We start from the raw sequence: 16992 nt of genomic DNA on the forward strand, positions 1-16992 counted from the left end.
TTCTGTAATCAGCATAAGTTGATGTTTGAATACATAGAGCTAACTGTTTGACCTAAAATCATTAAACAATCCAGGCTGTATTTTCCAGAGGTGGAATTAATCTGTGGGTTTTAGAATCTGGCTACAGAATGAAATTGTTAATTTTGAAGGTAAAAAATGGGGGAGAGTGCAGAATCTCTCAACTTTGCCTTCACTTTGCCCTACTTAAGTCTATCTTACAGGTTGCTCAGGGAGACTGTGGAGTCTCCATCCTTGGAGATACTCAAAAGCCGTCTGGACATGGTCCTGGACAACAGGCTCAAGGTGTCTCTGCCTGAGCAACGGCATTGGACCAGATGACCTGCAGAGGTCCCTTCCAGCCTCAACCACTCTGTGATTCTGTGATCTTCTACTTTCACAAGTGATTTCTCTGATTTCATTTTTTTTTCCTAATTTTAATCCAACACCCACTCAAATAGATGATGACTTTAATGGCTGTCTTGTGTGTCAGAACACACGTGCAAGGTTAGGCCAGAGGAATGCAGGGATAGCTTGTAAGTGTATCTTTGAGACGGAGTTGCTGAAATCGTTTTTTAAAGGTCTATTCTTACAATAATCTCACAGCAACACAGTTTTGCTGCAGAAATTTTGGTGACAAAATACTTTGGAGTTCATTATTTCACTTCCTTTATTACTATTATTTTCTATGGTGTGGCAAGATAACTTGTATATGTGATAACTCTTGTAATAGTGGCAGGAGGCAATAGTCTCTATAAAGAGGATTCTGAATCAGATCCTGTAATTGCCATAATTTCCAAATCAGTATTGCTATTTTTTTAAATTATGAGGATTGTGACATGAGATTTCCTTTGCAGTCTGGCAGAGAGTGAACAAGAATGATGAATTAGTATATCCGCTTAACTTCATGAGGTGATTAGCGACAACCTTTGTGAGATCATTTTGAGATGTGTTGTTGAAGCAGTGTGGGAAGCTGACACAGACAGTGACAATAGCTCACGTGCAGTAACTGTGGCTATGTACAAAAAGAGTTGATAGCCGAAGTTTTCCAAGCAACCCATTTAGCCAGCAATAAACTACCAAAAAAGAGACAAGAAAGGCTCCTTGCAGTTTTTATGTGTAAAGATGAAGATCCAGACTCAAGCCAGAGTCTTTTTCAAAAGCAGTTGTGGTGGAGTGGGGAAGCCAGGCAGTGCACAGTAGCCCCAACCAGTTGTTAGGGAGTCAGGATTTCTGAGTAGACTTCTAAAGCTTTACTTGCAAGCAGTGGTTCCAAGGAAAGGTGAGTGGCAGGAGGCAGATTTCGCTCTGGATGAGTCTTCATCTGGGACACAGAGGGCTCTTCTGGATTAGCACAGGATGCACATTCCCCAGCATGAGTTTACAGCTGCAGCAGGGAAGCATTTTGGCTTTAGCTCCCTTTATCCTTTGTAATAATCCTTTCCAGCTCCCTACTGCTGTGCACAGGTTTTAGCTTGTCACTACTGTTGGCTCCTGCAGCGCTGCCCCTCGTTCTGCTAGCTTTCATTGATTGTTGCTGCCATTGACACTCACATGCCCTCTGATAAAGTGGCTGTCAAAGCTCCCGTCCCTCTACAATACGGACCCACTCCTATCTGAGACATTCATTAGTGCTGTTTGCCAAAAGGTTTATGTAACAGATGTTGCAAAGCGGACGCGCAGAAACAGACGCACTCACACACCATTATTGCAAGGGCTGTCAGGGTGACGATAAAGGGAGGATGGTCTGCAGGACTAGAGTAGCTCGAAGGCATAGCTGCATCTGTTAAAAAAGCAACTAACATCTGTGTGACCATGTTGTACTTTCAGCTTGTCATCATGGCTGGGACTGTTCTGCTCGCCTACTACTTCGAGTGCACCGATACTTTTCAGGTGCATATCCAGGGTTTCTTCTGTCAGGATGGCAATTTGATGAAACCGTACCCTGGAACAGAGGATGAGAGCTTCATTTCACCTCTTGTGCTCTACTGTGTGCTGGCTTCAACTCCAACAGCTATTGTAAGTATAAGAAATTATTTGAATTCTCCATGACTGCTCCATAAATAATGGCAATAGTCCTTTAATATTTTTGTCCCCTCTCCTCTCTTTTCAGCTGTAATTGATTTACACTTAGCCGGGTCTCTGTTTCGCCTTAGCCTAATATGATCTTCATCAGTTATCTCCAGAAGTAATTATTCTGAGGTAATCACAATGCAAGATTGAGGACTAGAGCTTGTTAAGCCTTTACAATAGCTTGCTCACTTCAGTGATTAGTTGTGAATTGCCTGGGCTCCAGAGAGGCTCTAATGCAAAGGTGATGTATTACTGGAAATCAGAAAACAGGATAAAGCTGAAGTAAAACCTGGGTCGGACATGCAGTATATCCAGGATTATTTGCTGCTATATTAAAAGGACTGTTGAAGGGCTTTAAAAGGCTTAGATGAGCAGAGAAATGCTCAAGACAAAGAAAAATATGAATGCTATTTCCTTTTTATTTATAAGCTCTTTATTTTTGGCAGTCACATCCACTTAACATTTTTTTGCCTGATTTTCATTACTATCCAGCCAGTAAGCTGCAATGTAGCTGTTCTGAGCAGATGAAAATATTCAATTAGCGAAGTACATACAATTCCAAACAGATTATTGCAGTCATTGATTAGCAAAACTTTGGCCCTTTACCATTTTCTTTGCAGAAAGTTGGAAAGTTCACAAACAGCCAGCTTTTCTGCATTTGTAATTACATTCAAACATTCCCGTCAGACTCTGTCTTTAAGTCTTTATTTCTTTATCTTTAGTGTTTCTTTCATATATTAATTTTGCTTTGCATCCCTTTCAAAAGTTGATTAAAGCTGTATGTGATGTGTTTACATGTGAAAGGTGAATGCTGGACCATAGTCCATTTTAAGTTTTGATCTGCAGTAATTTTAATGCATGAAACAATGTAACACAGAACATGTTAAGAAATGTGAAAGGGATCTACAGAAAAGGCTATGGTTTTTGATACAGGACACTTTCTGAAAATAAGTAGGGGTTTTGAATTGGATTACATCATGAGTTTATGAAAATCCTGTGCAGTAACAGTATTATTTTTTGTATCGAAACTCAGTTGAATGTTAAGATTTTCATTTTACTTTGTGCTGCAGTGATAGATGATTTGCAAATGAAAAAACAACTACATTTCTCCAGCTTCCCCTCCCCGTCCCCCAAATATAGTGCCATTGTTTAGGGAAGTAACTTTCACAGGCAGTGTTTTTAAAGGGAGACTGAGTGTCACTACCATGCCTTGATGCCGTAACAATGAAGTTAGTGGGAAGTTTGTCTCTTGAATCAGCAATATGGCATTGGGTGGGCAAGTGGTAATAAGAATGTTGCTCTTTATTTGGATCTTCTGTTTTAATCCTTGGTCTGGCAAAGTTTGCTGCAAACCGTTCAGGTTTTTCTTCACTGGATCAGCATTTTCTTTCTTTTCAGTGGCCCAAGAAGTTTTTCCTAGTTACTTTTATTTATGGAAAGCTGAATTGGAGTCTTCTTCAGGAGATGAACAATGCTGGTTTTGTAGTTTCCATAGCCCATGTTAAACACAAGGAATGAAAGACTGTAGTGAATGTCTTATAAAGTTTTTGGGTGCAGAGACCTTCAGCTTAGTGCTGTGTGGAGCTGGTGTGACTATCTCATATAGTGCAAGAAGTGCGGAGATGCTAGCCTGGGTCCAGAAGTACAGTAATCACCCAAGATGACTGGATCCAGTGCTCAATATAAAATAGTAAGCTCTGCTTCTTGAGTTAAGCTATGCTGTTACACTGGCTGTACTGCTTCAGCTGGAGAAGACATGATCAGGGACAGCACAGGGCTCCTTGTACCATGCTTCATTGTGATCTCTACGTACAATCTCAAGGAGACAATGGATCAAACTTTCCTGGGAAAACATTTTTCTTTCCATTTTTAATGTACTATGTATTAATACATTATTTAATGCATTATTTGCATTATTTGTATTAGTGTATTGTATTATTAATACATTATTTAATTATTTAATGTCTTATTACTTAGTATTGGGCTAATCTTCAACTAGAGCATATGTCAGAGGGATCTTTTTCTGTCCTCCTGACTGCTGCTCAGCACACTGTTTTTATATGAGTAATTTCACTTTATTTCTCATTCCGATCTTTTTCTGAGAGACTTTTCTCTCCTTGCCGGCTAATTTCAGACTTCTGCTTCAGCTTGTAGCTGTTTTCATCCAGTCTTCCCTCTGCAGACTGAGTTTTGGCAATGATCGTTTATAGAAGGCTAGTAAATGAGAAAGAAAGTGAGTTCAGAGTCTCCCTAAACTCAGTCCTTGCATTGCACTGCTGGTCAGACCACTCAGAGTGTGAGTATCATCAGCTGTCATCTGGTACCCAAACGGATGCTGCCTGTCATTCAGATTGTCACAGTCTGGGAAGAGATGTTTCATCCAGTTGCATCTCCCAGGGATTTCAGTGAAAGGAGCAAGTGCAGCCACTTCTATTTATACTGTGATGATTGTACTCTTTAAAAAAAAAAAACACCCCAAAACCTGACAAACAAAACAACCCACAGCTGTGCTTCATGGGAGGGAGCTTTGTGTGCCTTCACTGTGGGTTAAGTTGTAGCTTCACTCTCTACACTTTGCTCTCAGGAATAATCGCTGACATCCTGCAGCTCCACTGTGAAGAAATTACTTAAATCAAAGGTAATGCAAGTCCCTCCTTACAATTACTTGTTTCTCCTCTGCAAGACACCTGTTGCTTCACTTTCTGACAGCAAATTGGTTGGTTTGGCTAAAAGGATTTATAGTAGTAAATCTGAACTCTCTGTGTTGCCTGCCTATTACCACTGTCCTGACACCTCATGGCATGAGAGGAGTGATTATTGTTAGAATGGGTGGAACCCAGCAGCAGCAATGGAGCACTCATGGTACTAGTAAACAGTGTTTTTGGAGCAATGGAAAATAGTCTAGGAGTCAGTGCAAGCTCCCTCATCTGAGACACAAGCAGTGTTTAAGTGCAGTCCTGTGTGCACAGGTCTGGAGAGGACTCAAAACCCTGATTTCATCATAGCTGTGAGGTATTATAATGCTTTCAAGCCAAAAGGGAGCATCTTTGTGAATTTAATGGAATATCTTGGTGTCTCAGTCATTTGGCTGTGACAGTGGCCATGGGGAAAACGAATGCATGTATTTTATTTCTTCCCTGACAGCACTTCTCAGAAGTGCTGTTGTGGGTTGGTACCACTCTATGTGCATTCCCCTGCACTTTTAGTGGCAAAATAAATGAGACTGGCCTGGTTTTCTGCAGTTTTATTTGTTGTCCTTGAAACATGTGATGCCGCTGACTCCGTTTAACCATTTTTTTCTGCTACACTGGGTAGTTAATCATCATACATCAGAATTACAAAAGTCTTTTAATGGTCCTACTGATAACCTCTTAGACTCTGATAATGAGAGTTTCTTGCAAGGGGAGATGCCTGAATCTCATGACAACACTGTTAAATAAATGAAAATCATGTATGCCTGACTCCATTCTGTGAAATGCATTTTTCTCCCAAATGTTCCACAGAGGATAGGTCAAAGGCTTTCATCTGCCTTATTAATTTTTAATTTTCTGAGTGTGGTGGTATTAGCATCTTTGCAGCAAAGTAGTAGGTTATGGTGAATTTAATTATAAATTGCACCTACATAAGGAAAAATTTTGGTTTTCTTTGTAAAGAAACAACTGGCAATTTTATTTCAGATTTAGTGATTTATCCTCTAAACATAATTCTTCAGACTCAAGTAGTAAATTTTGCTGATGGCACTGGTAGAAAAGGGGAATTCCTGGAATCTTGTCTGTTTTGGATTGAACTTGTATTTTATCTGTAGGTTCTGGTGCCACAAAGAGCTTCATAAGTTATGTATGATTTCATCTTCATCTCATGCCAGTTGTTTCCAATGCCTTTTTTTTTTTTCTCAGAATCTTTCCCCTTCTTGCAGGCTGATGTCAGTCATATTGACATTGTTGGCAGTTGGTTAGTGAACAACTGCTAAATTTCCAGCGTTCCTGTTGTCACGCTGAGATGGGTATAGGCCTGCATTCAGCCTGTCTTAAGGTAAAACAGAAGCTATGGTTAAAACATTTTAATTTTTGCAGACAGGAATGTACCACTCCTGACAGTCATGGCAAGCACTTAGGTACTGTACCTACCAGCCAGTCTCTGGAAGCCAGGGAAGGGGAGTGAGAAGGAGGATATTTGTCTCTGTGGCCTTTTGAGAATAGCACAGAACTTCAGTCTTTGCCTCCACTGCATTTCAAAGGATCAAAAGTTCCCAACTTTCCAAAAAACTGCTTTTGTCTTGGGCTTCAGGTGGCCTACAGCAACATGTCTGCACATTTGAATAGCTGACCTCTGCATTACAGAGCTTTAGACAGACAACCCCTCATTTTGGTGGTTACAGGTACTTCAGGAAGTATGAAATTAGCCAGCAAGTAATTGTGGGTTTTTTCAAAGTTGGAGGTCTTAGAATGCAAACCTTTTTCTGGAGGTAAGTATAGCGTAGGTATTTTACTCAGCTATTTTTCCAGTGATAGGGAATTTAAAAACTAAGAGCAGCTTGAAAGTTTAAACACTGGAGCTTGAATTCCATGATCACAGGTCTGGTGAATTTAAAAGTGACCTGTTGTCGTGGTTTAACCCCAGCCAGCAACTAAGCACCACGTAGCCGCTCACTCACTCCCCCCCATCCAGTGGGATGGGGGAGAAAATCAGGAAAAGAAGTAAAACTCCTGGGTTGAGATAAGAACGATTTAATAGAACAGAAAAGAAGAGACTAATAATGATAATGATAACACTAATAAAATGACAACAGCAATAATAAAAGGATTGGAATGTACAAATGATGCGCAGGGCAATTGCTCACCACCCGCCGACCGACACCCAGTCCCCAAGCAGCAAATCCCTGCTCCCCACTTCCCAGTTCCTAAACTAGACAGGACGTCCCATGGTATGGAATACACTGTTGGCCAGTTTGGGTCAGGTGCCCTGGCTGGGCATGAGAAGCTGAAAAATCCTTGACTGTAGTCTAAACACTACTGAGCAACAACTGAAAACATCAGTGTTATCAACATTCTTCACATACTGAACTCAAAACATAGCACTGGACCAGCTACTAGGAAGACAGTTAACTATATCCCAGCTGAAACCAGGACACCTGTCCCACAGCAGCATGTTATGCAGAGCCTGGGAGAAAGCATAATATTTCAATGCACTGCCAATTCCAAAATATTGGGGCAGGGAGGGGTAAGAAATAATAATTCTTTTATTTTTTGCCACTATGAGAACTTTATGAAAACAACATTTAAAGTGGAACAAGTTGCTTCGCACAAACATAAAATTTTCAAGCCATTTCCTTAAAAATACTCTGAGATGACTCCAACACATTCATTAGTGTCTCTCAAGACTGGCTTTCCCTGTTACAAGGTTGCTGCAAATCAGGCAATTCCCCAGCTGGTACTGAACAATCCTTCCAGAGTTCAGAGCTGCTGCCTGCACTGCTCCTTACAATGTGATTTGTCTGCCTGCCCGAGAGGAGCAGAGAGGCTTAGGAACACAGCCAGCTCACTGAAATGAATACTGAACAGCAGCAGAAAGCTTCAAGGGCACCATTCTTTGCTTCCTTAAAGTAGAATAGAAAGTGCCACTACTGTTTTAATGCAATCTTCAGTTTCTTTCCTTCCATTTCCAGAGGAAGGGAGGAAGTAGCAGCCTGCATGTAATTTCTAACTGGCCAGTGCTATTAATTTGTGCAAAGGCGTATTTGTTTTCAGATAATGTTGGAATCAGTCAAACCAAACTGGTCTGATTATTAATTAGAAGATGAATTACAGTGTTGATCAGATTTATTTGAAGCGGGAGGAAACTGCTCAAACTTTTCTCTGCAACTTGCACTTACCTCCCAAGCTTCAGAAACGTCATTCTTTTAGATGGTTTTCCTATTCTCTCTAGCACCTTGCTTCCTTGGACTTTTAACTTTTCTTTGCTGTTGTTTTCATTAAACAACAACAAAAAAAAGCCAAACAAAAACAAAATAAAAAATCCCCCCAAAACAACAACAACAACAAAACAAAACCAGAATGAGATAATGAGTAATTGAATGCAGATTAAGGTTTTATCCTCAGAAGATTATGGGTGAGCTGGGTCTGCAATGTTCAGCTGAAGACATTGCTTCATTTCTTCTTATAGTTATGCAAAATACAGTATTGATTCCTGTGGGCTAGAGAAGACCTGTCTAGATGGTGATGGCAAAGATGAGAAAGTGTCTGAGAAAACCCTCAGCTGATGCCTAGTCCTCATGACCAGCGATGTTACTGATGTTACCAGGGAAAACCTCTGCCTTCCCAGGCAGGCTTGGGTCAGGGTCCTGGCTGCAGATCACAGCAGAAATACTGTGTCCTGGGAGGGTGCCAAGACAGACCCCGGTGACCGCTTTTCTCCTAAGGTGTCTTTTCTCAGTATGAATGTTGCTTAGCGTTTGCCGCCCAGGTTTGACCATGGATTTTCAGCTGTGTAGTGTCAATGTTTGGCACTGTAGGTAGCAGGTAGGATGGCAGATCAATAACCCTCGGGGCCTGAGGCTAACTGCGAGGGAGACCTAAAGAATTAAGGAACTAACAACACTAAGTGTAAGTCAGTATGTTCTTAGTGGGTGCTGTAGAGAAGGTGGAGACAGACTGTTGAAGGCACAAGAGGCAACCCTGCAATGGACACAGGCTGCCAGAAAAGAAACTGATTAAATATTAGGAAAAATCTTTTTACATTGAGGGTAGTCCAACACTGAAACAGTGCTCCCCTACAGGCTGTGGGATCTCCATTCCTGAAGACATTCATAACGTGGCTGCTCAAGGCTGTGGTTTATGCTGGCCCTGCTTTGAGTAGGGGTTGGCCTGGAGGCTTCTGGGGCCCCTTCCCAGCTAAATCACTGTGTGATTCTGTGCCTCTGCATTCTGTGGTGCTAGTGAATATTTTCTGCTGTTTAACTTATGACAGATGAATAGAGCCATGAGCTCCCATGTAGCGCCTGAAGAGTGTCTCTCCGCTGACAGGCAGCTGTGCTAATGCAGTCCTCAGATACACCGTGATGCAAAAGACCAGAATTGCTTTTGGCCAAGGCAAGCCAGTGCTGATGAAACACCTGCTAGAGCACTTCACAAAGGTCACCTTTTGGTGATCAGGCCTGCTTTTCCCAGGGAGAGTTGTGTGGAGTCGTTCTGAAACTGGCTGATTGGGGTTGAGAGCCCCATAACCCTCATCTGCTTATATTCTCTGGTTTTGAGTGCTCTGCACATAGCTTGTCTCACAGCCAGTGCCTTCCCTGTATCTGCTCCTCCTCTTGGCTGCTATTTGAATCCTGCAGACTTGACTAATTTAGCTCTTTCTATTTGTGACATTAAAAATGCATCCACATGCATCCTTATAGAGGATTCAGGAAATGTTATACAGCTTGCTGAAAGCTGCCCAGAACTGAGAGTGATGATGTCCCAAGTCCCAAGTTCAGTTTTGTTTCCTGCCAGAGATTTTTGTGTGTAATAGCACGCTTCTGGATCTGGTTTCTATGTAAAAAGTGGTGTTAAGAAGGTTTGACTGTGTCACAAGGATGCCATTAGAGTAAACAAGTTGAAAGACTTAAAACCTCCCAGAAATCAGAATAATGTAAACTTAATGCATAGAAAAGACAGAGATCCTGTCTGTCAGGACATAAATCTTCCTAATATGGGATCTCCATCGTCTTGCTGTGATAGGAAATGCCATTAGTTGTACTTTTTCGTGGAAAGCAGCAGAAGGATGTTTTTTCACAGGGAGACTTCAGGCAGTTGCAGGCTGCGGACTCAACTGTGCCTCCTGCATCTCTTCTGTGCATCCTGGCTGATGCTCCTCCTTCTTTACCTGTGTGGAATTGCAGCTGAAATGAAAACTGCCTGTGGCAACTTTCACACAACCCCAGTGTTCACTGAAAGTGTGAAAAAATAGAAAAATAGTGTTTTCCCACATGTTGCCCCTGAGTGAGTGAGTGAGTGAATGAGAGTCAGGAGGGCTGTTGAGATGCAGCCTCTGCCAGCAGCGATGCATGGAGGCAGTCAGGCCAGATCCTGTTGGAGAAGAGGGGTGAGCAGTTTGAGTAAGTTGCAGTCAATCTGTAGTGAGTTTTTCAAAGGGAGGTTGAGAAAAATGGGGGCGAGGCTGTGGCAATGTGACTGGTGTCAAGCCAGTTTATGCATAGGAGGAACCGGATTGTGGCACTCTGCCTGCACAGGAGTTTGGAGAAACATGACCAAGGAGGAAGATTTTGGCTACTGGAGGAGAGGTAAGCCAAGCTGTGGCAGGGGAGTGAAGCAGGGGTGCAGTCCTCAGCTTTGCTAGAGAATTTGAATTAAGGTACAAGGCTAATGTCCTGAATAAAAGAAACTAATAAAAGAGAAAAGTCAAAGCTCGGCCCATCCTTGGCTGTCAGCATCATCAATAATTACTTTTCTAATTTGAATATAACTCTTCATGGCTGCCTGCCACCCTCAGCCCACTGTACCGTTCCTGCAGGAGTGCTGCTCCAGGATGCCACTCTTCTGCAACCTCCTCTTCGTTGTAACCCAGATTCATTCCTGGGTAGTTTATCTTAGTTTATCGTTACAGAAACAGCTCTTCTTGATGTTTACCCTAGTCCATTTTTAGAATGCAGTTGTGCAAAGAATAATTTGACAAGGAGACTGTGAGCTTATCAGAAAGTGTTACAGGAAAAAAAAATCAAAAGAAAAGGTAAAGATTCCATGTCCCTCAAAAGCAATAGTTACATTGTTTTGTTGATTAAATTGATAATTAAATAAACAAACTGTTGGTAATCTGTACAGGAGTGCAGGTAGTACTGGGTGCACGTGTTGTGCTGAGAACTTGAAAGGGGAAGATATGATACTTCACTGTCTGAAAACATCAGTTCACAAGTTGAAGGACCATCATTTCCAAATCTATTATGGACAAAAGGCTGTTGAAGAGGAAAATGGGACAGATCATTTTATCCGTTTCTTTGCTCAGGAGGAGCCCAGAAATAAGTAAAGCATGTGCCACAGAGGTTTTTGAGAGCTGAATGTTGAGGAGCAAGTATTTGGTGACACTGCCAGTAATAGGAAGGCAGGGCAGATTGAAGTTTTCTCAATGGACAGGTTGAAATCAACAGAGGAAAAATGACCGCTGGGTACGTATTTCTCATTCATACTGGGGCTTTGGGACATCATCGTAGTATTTTTACCTGATAGGAATATGAAAAGGAATGTGAGCAAGAGTGTCCAAGCAACATAACCTCAGTGTAGTTGAGCTGCTGTTGCATTCAGGAAACCAAGAACAAAATCACATCCAGTGGCACTACCTTTGCTTCCCTCTTGCCTACATCACCTTAGACTGCAGATCACCTGTGCTTTCAGTCCCAAACCTCCAAGGCAGTTTTCTTGCCATTTCTACTATCTAATTAAGCCAGTATGATACAGCAGTTCATTAACCTTGTATTGTTTCCCCAAATGGAAACAAAAAAAATAGTTGGCTTGCTGTTTTCTTTTTCCACCCCTATCTTTGTATCTATATTTAGGTTTCAGATTTAGAACTGAATTGTACCAATTCCTGGGGTGCTGATTCTGTTCTGGCAGAAGCTAAGGTACTTAACAGTGTCAGTGATTGATTTTGGGAGGCCAGCTGGACAACTTGGCTGACCGTGCTTGTGCAGAATCATCACATTTTAAATCATGAGAATCAACAGAATTACCTGACTTCAAAAATGCCTGGTGAAAGAAGACAAATCAGTTCTTTGAGGAGCTATTCAGACTACATTAAATTTTGCGCAGCTAGATTAGCTATCAGAAATAGGTACCCAGGCCCCCATTGAATTTTTGGAGAGCAGCAAGGCTCACTTTCTAGAGCCCACATCAAAAATACAGGGAAGCAATATTCTCACATTCAGGCAATTAAATTCAGTGCCAGAGATGGCACCACAAGAATGGTCCAGTTACGTTGAATCATCTTATATCACCTCACAAATACAGCATTATTACTATACACCTAAACTCTGTATTAAACCAAAGGCACTGTTCACTTAAACACATTTTGATCTGTTATGCCATAGGAAATCTGGAACAACTCTGTTTAAATCAGTGGAACAGCACTGAACAGATTTATAGCCTGGCAAAATTTACTCCTAAATCTATGTGGAACTAATCTATCCACATGGGAGTTGCTAGGAGTATGCCAGGCAGCTAAAATTTATAGAAATAAAGATGGGAAAATATTCAGTTAAATTCTGATGCAAAGAAACTTTAAAAATGGATGTATTGTTAAAGGAGGACTATTAATATGTTTTATACCTAAGTCTCTTTTATTTGAAAAATTTGGGTTTTTTTAAAGTCCACTAACCCATGTCTTCCTCAGGGTGTGAATTGTCTCTCAATGTGTACATACAGCCCCATGCAGACAGAGAGCCAAAGCATTAATTCAAACTTCTGACCATTATCATAATTCAGATAATAAATGGTTTGAAACAGAGTGTCACTTTTAAACTGCTTTAGTGCAGATGGTCTTTTTCTTAATTCCCAGCCCCACAGTTACTGAGCTGAGCGTATTGAACTGCTTGCCAAATCTGTTAAGAGCAGATGGAGTGAAACGGGATAAAGGCAATATTTCAGTGCAGCTCCCATGCATTGGCTCCCACCCCCAGATGCCATTATCGACATACATTTTACAACTCCACATCTCTCACCATCAGTGGTTAGAATTGTAAAGAGGTTGAGCATACTTGGCTTGAATGTCAATAATCAATAAGGATGCTCGTCTGGCTTAATAAGGATAAATTGTTGCCCTTGAAACAACATACCATTCCAGCAGTCAAAGTGAACTAAGATGAGTTGCTTGATATCTATACTAACTCTGGGTGTCTGTGTGCATGTGTGTGTGCTCACACACTTGTTATGCATTTCTCTGACTGTACCCTAGCACTATGGTTTCCTCTTGTGTGTCTTATAGTAATGTATTAAATTAATTCTTTTGAGTGCTCCCCTTTTAAAAGCTCATTTCTTCCACTTCAGGCTGACTTTTTTTTTCTAAAGACTTTCATTACAAACCCTGTCTTTCTAAAAGCTCCCAGCTTCCCCTTCTAAAGTCTGCTGACTTTAGGTGGTAGGTGGGATTTTCAGAAGCGCCCACTGTGAGTGGACCATTGCTGCCTCTAAAGCCTGTGATCAAATTCTGTCCAGCTTTAGCTGGGGCAGGTGGACCTCTGTGCAACAGACTTAAATTAATTCTGAGTGCTTAGGAAATACTGATCCTACTCCTATAGGAAGCAGTTATTTTTATAGAAACCATGAACGTTCTGATCACAAAAAAATAAGTAATACATAAGCACAGCTAACCTCAAGATGAATGGATTCCTGGAGACTTCATTTTTGATGTTTTAATAAATAAAACAGGACATTTAGTAAATAAAAGAGGCCAGAAGTCATCCTCTGGCCCTCAGACTAGCTGGCACGTGCAATCAGTGGCCAAGTGGCTAAACTCCTTCTGCCTAAATAGCAGTGGCTGCATGCAGCTTTCTTTGTGGGATTTGTCCCAGCTGTTTTCCGAGAGGCTGTTGTCACCAGGCCAGGCTATGGCAGGGACCATGCTAGCAATGTAACAGTATGGGTGATTGGCTGTGCTGCACCCATACCCTGACACTTTTTACTTCATTAGTACAAATATGTTGTATTTGTCCAGAATTTTTGCTGACCTCCCCAAAAGTTTTGTGACTTCAGATCAATTTCCATTGCAGGGATGTCCTTCATCTAAATTTCTTTTTAAAGTTGGCAGGAGCTCTGTAACCTATCAGGCAGACTCAGGTGAACATGTTTGAGAAGGTGTGAAGGCTGCAGGAAGCATCCAGTATTGCTGAAACTTCCTGGTAAAATGTTGGGATGGAAGTCTGCAGCATTACTTTCCACTTCCCCAGTTGTCTAGAAGCCTTCCATCCGTGACGCCTATACTGTCAGTAAATTTTAAATGCTAATAGCAGGACATGACAAATTCCATGCCAATCACAGTAAAATGAGAGCTTCTGTGATCCACAGTATTCATTAAAGCTCTCTTTGCCCCCTGTATCCTGGGAGTTAGTATAAGAAGGCCTAATATTTGTTGTGTCCTGCCACTGAGTGCGAGAATGACAGATCCTTTTCTGGCTGGGAACTGGGTCTGTGTCAGTTCATCTCAAGTGAGTAAGTGCAGCCTCAATGTGGAAGTGCAGTGTCCCAAAGACACACTGCTGTGTAGTAGTTTCTGTGGGCTGGAACCAGCCACCCATGTTTTAGTGTTTGCTCATGTCATTTTTAACCTTCCGTTTTTTTCCCTTTCCTGGCAGATTTTTATTGGTGAGATATCCATGTATTTCATAAAGTCAACCCGAGAAACCCTAATTATCCAAGAGAAAACTATTTTGACTGGAGAGTGCTGTTACCTGAACCCACTGCTTCGAAGAATAATACGTTTTATAGGTAAGCATCCTGAGCACTGCAAGCTTAGTCCCTGTTTGCACCAAAACAGAACGAAACATCCTAATAATCTACAGCCCAAAATTAATTAAGCTGTGAAATCTTTGCAGGCATCTTCCACCTTGGAGGGATAGTCCCCCTCGGGATTTGCACGGTAACGTTCAAGATGTGCCATATCATGCTGTCTGGAGCTGGTTTATATCCTATTCTGTTGAGCTTAATGCTTTTTCTGGACCCTTGAAGAAAGATTATGCCAATCAAATCCTTATATGAGTAATTCCATCATTGCTAGTCTGTGTAAGCTATCCATTTTACTTACAAATTGGTCCTTACCAACCCATCTCTTTGGCATTTTTCTTTTCAGCTCTGATTTTAACATCTATAGCTTTGTCACATGTTCAGCTGGGCACAGTGTAAAAAATTCCAGAGCCCACTTCAAAATAATGTTCCTATTTTTATTGTATTTTGGTTTTTGCTAGAGCTTTCATTGACTTAATCGCTGAGAAATGAATGAAGAAGTTCTGTCACTAAACCATTTCGAGGTTGCTTTATATGGTGCTTGCAAACCACTATGCCTTTTTCACACTGTTAATTAGTGTAAAAAAATGGCTACAAGACCTTACTGAGGGGACTGTCCCATGGTTCTTTTGGAGCAGGAAGAGGAACAGCATTGCAGCTTGCATTTCCGCTGTGGTACTGACTGAGAATTTGGTCGTCCCCTGAAGGCTTCTCAATTCACAGCCATTTAAGGCTACCCAAACACATCCCTTGGCATTTAGAGATAAGGAAGGCTGGTTGCTCACTTTTTACTACTTCCTTGTAGCAGCAGAGTAAGAAGAGGGCAGCTCTGAACTGCACGTGCAAGGGGCTCTAGCTTCTCTCCTTCCTTCTTCATGATAAGTCCCAAGTTTGTGCATGGGATGGGATGGCTTGTCTCACTGCTGGCGTGGGCCAGTGGTAACTATGGCTCAGCACTGACCAAGAGGGACTTTGCCCACAGAACATCACAGCACCTCCTTCCCTGTATACTTTTAGAGGTAAAGCATCTTTACACGCTGCATCTTGCAGAGAGCTGGGTCTGAATTCAGAGTCTGAGTTAAAAGAAGCAATGGGGAAAAAAGCTGAAAATATCTGGATTGGTTCTTCCCTGTCACAGCTGAATTTTTGAGCTATATCTGGAAGAAAAATGTCTGCTGTGGCTGTGGCAAGGGTTGTATTGCTTCCATGGAGCACAGCCCTGGCTGCAGGCAGGGATACTGGCTCAGAGCATGGAGTTGAAAGTCTTACCCTGTGTTAAGATTTTCATCATCAGTAAATATATGCTGCAAAGGAGGAAAAGCCATGGTTTTCATTCTCCCTCTCCTCTCTCTGTGCCTTCTGCTTTATGCATGGAAGTTAGGAAGTGAAACTTTTTTTACCTTCTGCCACAGTGAGGGTGGAGACAAACCACCTGTGGTTCATTACTCAGGCCTGGTCTGTGTGCTGCTGCTGAAAACAAAAGATATGGGAATGCAGTTCATGTAAAATACCCTTGAACTTCACATAACCTCAAGGATATATTGATGGATAGTAAACTGCCATTAAGAGAGAAGCAGGGTACTACTGGGCCACTTAGGGCTGTTTGACTGTTCCAGCACACTTGGCATGTTGCAAAGTCCTAATCAAATACTCTTGCCTGCGGGGTCAGCACTAAAAGAGCTTAGACCATGGAGGCTAAGCACTTGCTCTATATGTTTTCTTAGAGTTGTCTTTATTCTTAAACATTCATGCTTTTTTTTCCTCTTCTCGTGGAAGAGAAGGGGGTAGTGATGAGACGATGGACTGTCAGAGAGTAGTAGGATATGAACCCTGCTAGAGAAATCAATCTTTGCTTTCCAGCTATATTTGTTTTCCTGAGAAAAATGAAGTTAAATGTTATTAGAAATTACTTAAATTGTTCATCTCATCTTAAACTACACTGATTGTTTGCTTGTTTTGTTCTGGAACATTCTCCCTGCCTCAGCAGTAAAATGAGAGAAGAGAATTTGTTGAAAAGTGGCTGAAATAATTTATGAAAGGAACTAAAAATAACTGCGCCTTTTTCATTGACATTCCACCTGCATTTTGAAAACATGACAGGGACTGAGCAGCTGTAACCTGTGCTGGATGATCAGGGAAGTTAGCTCCATACAGCTGCTTACTCCAAAAAGAGGCTACCTGGATGCTTGGCTCTGGAGAGACTAGCAGGTTGCTCATACATGGATTTCCTTGCCTGCGTCTTCTCTTGATAAACTTGAGGGCCATAAGTTACAGAGCTGATTTAAGCAGGTTGTCTTCTAAGATACTCTAGCAGTCTGCCTTGTTGCAAAGAAGTTTGCTGCCAATTTAGCCTTGGTACAAATTCACTGGAATATCCACATCTGATGATTTCTTCTGGCCTCGGTGTGTGAGCAAGAGTCTTAAGTGAGTGCCTGAA

General features: G+C 41.6%; 1 protein-coding gene across 2 annotated transcripts in view; it reads left to right on the top strand.

Annotated features, from left to right (window-relative positions):
- Positions 1–16992, top strand: part of PLPPR1 (phospholipid phosphatase related 1) — a 135341-nt gene that overhangs the window by 96927 nt on the left and 21422 nt on the right. For both annotated transcript variants that reach the window (XM_069776940.1, XM_069776939.1), the window contains 2 exons: positions 1828–2016; positions 14408–14540. In XM_069776940.1, coding sequence (XP_069633041.1) covers positions 1828–2016; positions 14408–14540 — 322 coding nt within the window. The remainder of the gene's footprint in view (positions 1–1827; positions 2017–14407; positions 14541–16992) is intronic.

Source organism: Haliaeetus albicilla, chromosome Z (genome assembly GCF_947461875.1).
Source record: "Haliaeetus albicilla chromosome Z, bHalAlb1.1, whole genome shotgun sequence".
Taxonomy (NCBI): Eukaryota; Metazoa; Chordata; class Aves; order Accipitriformes; family Accipitridae; genus Haliaeetus; species Haliaeetus albicilla.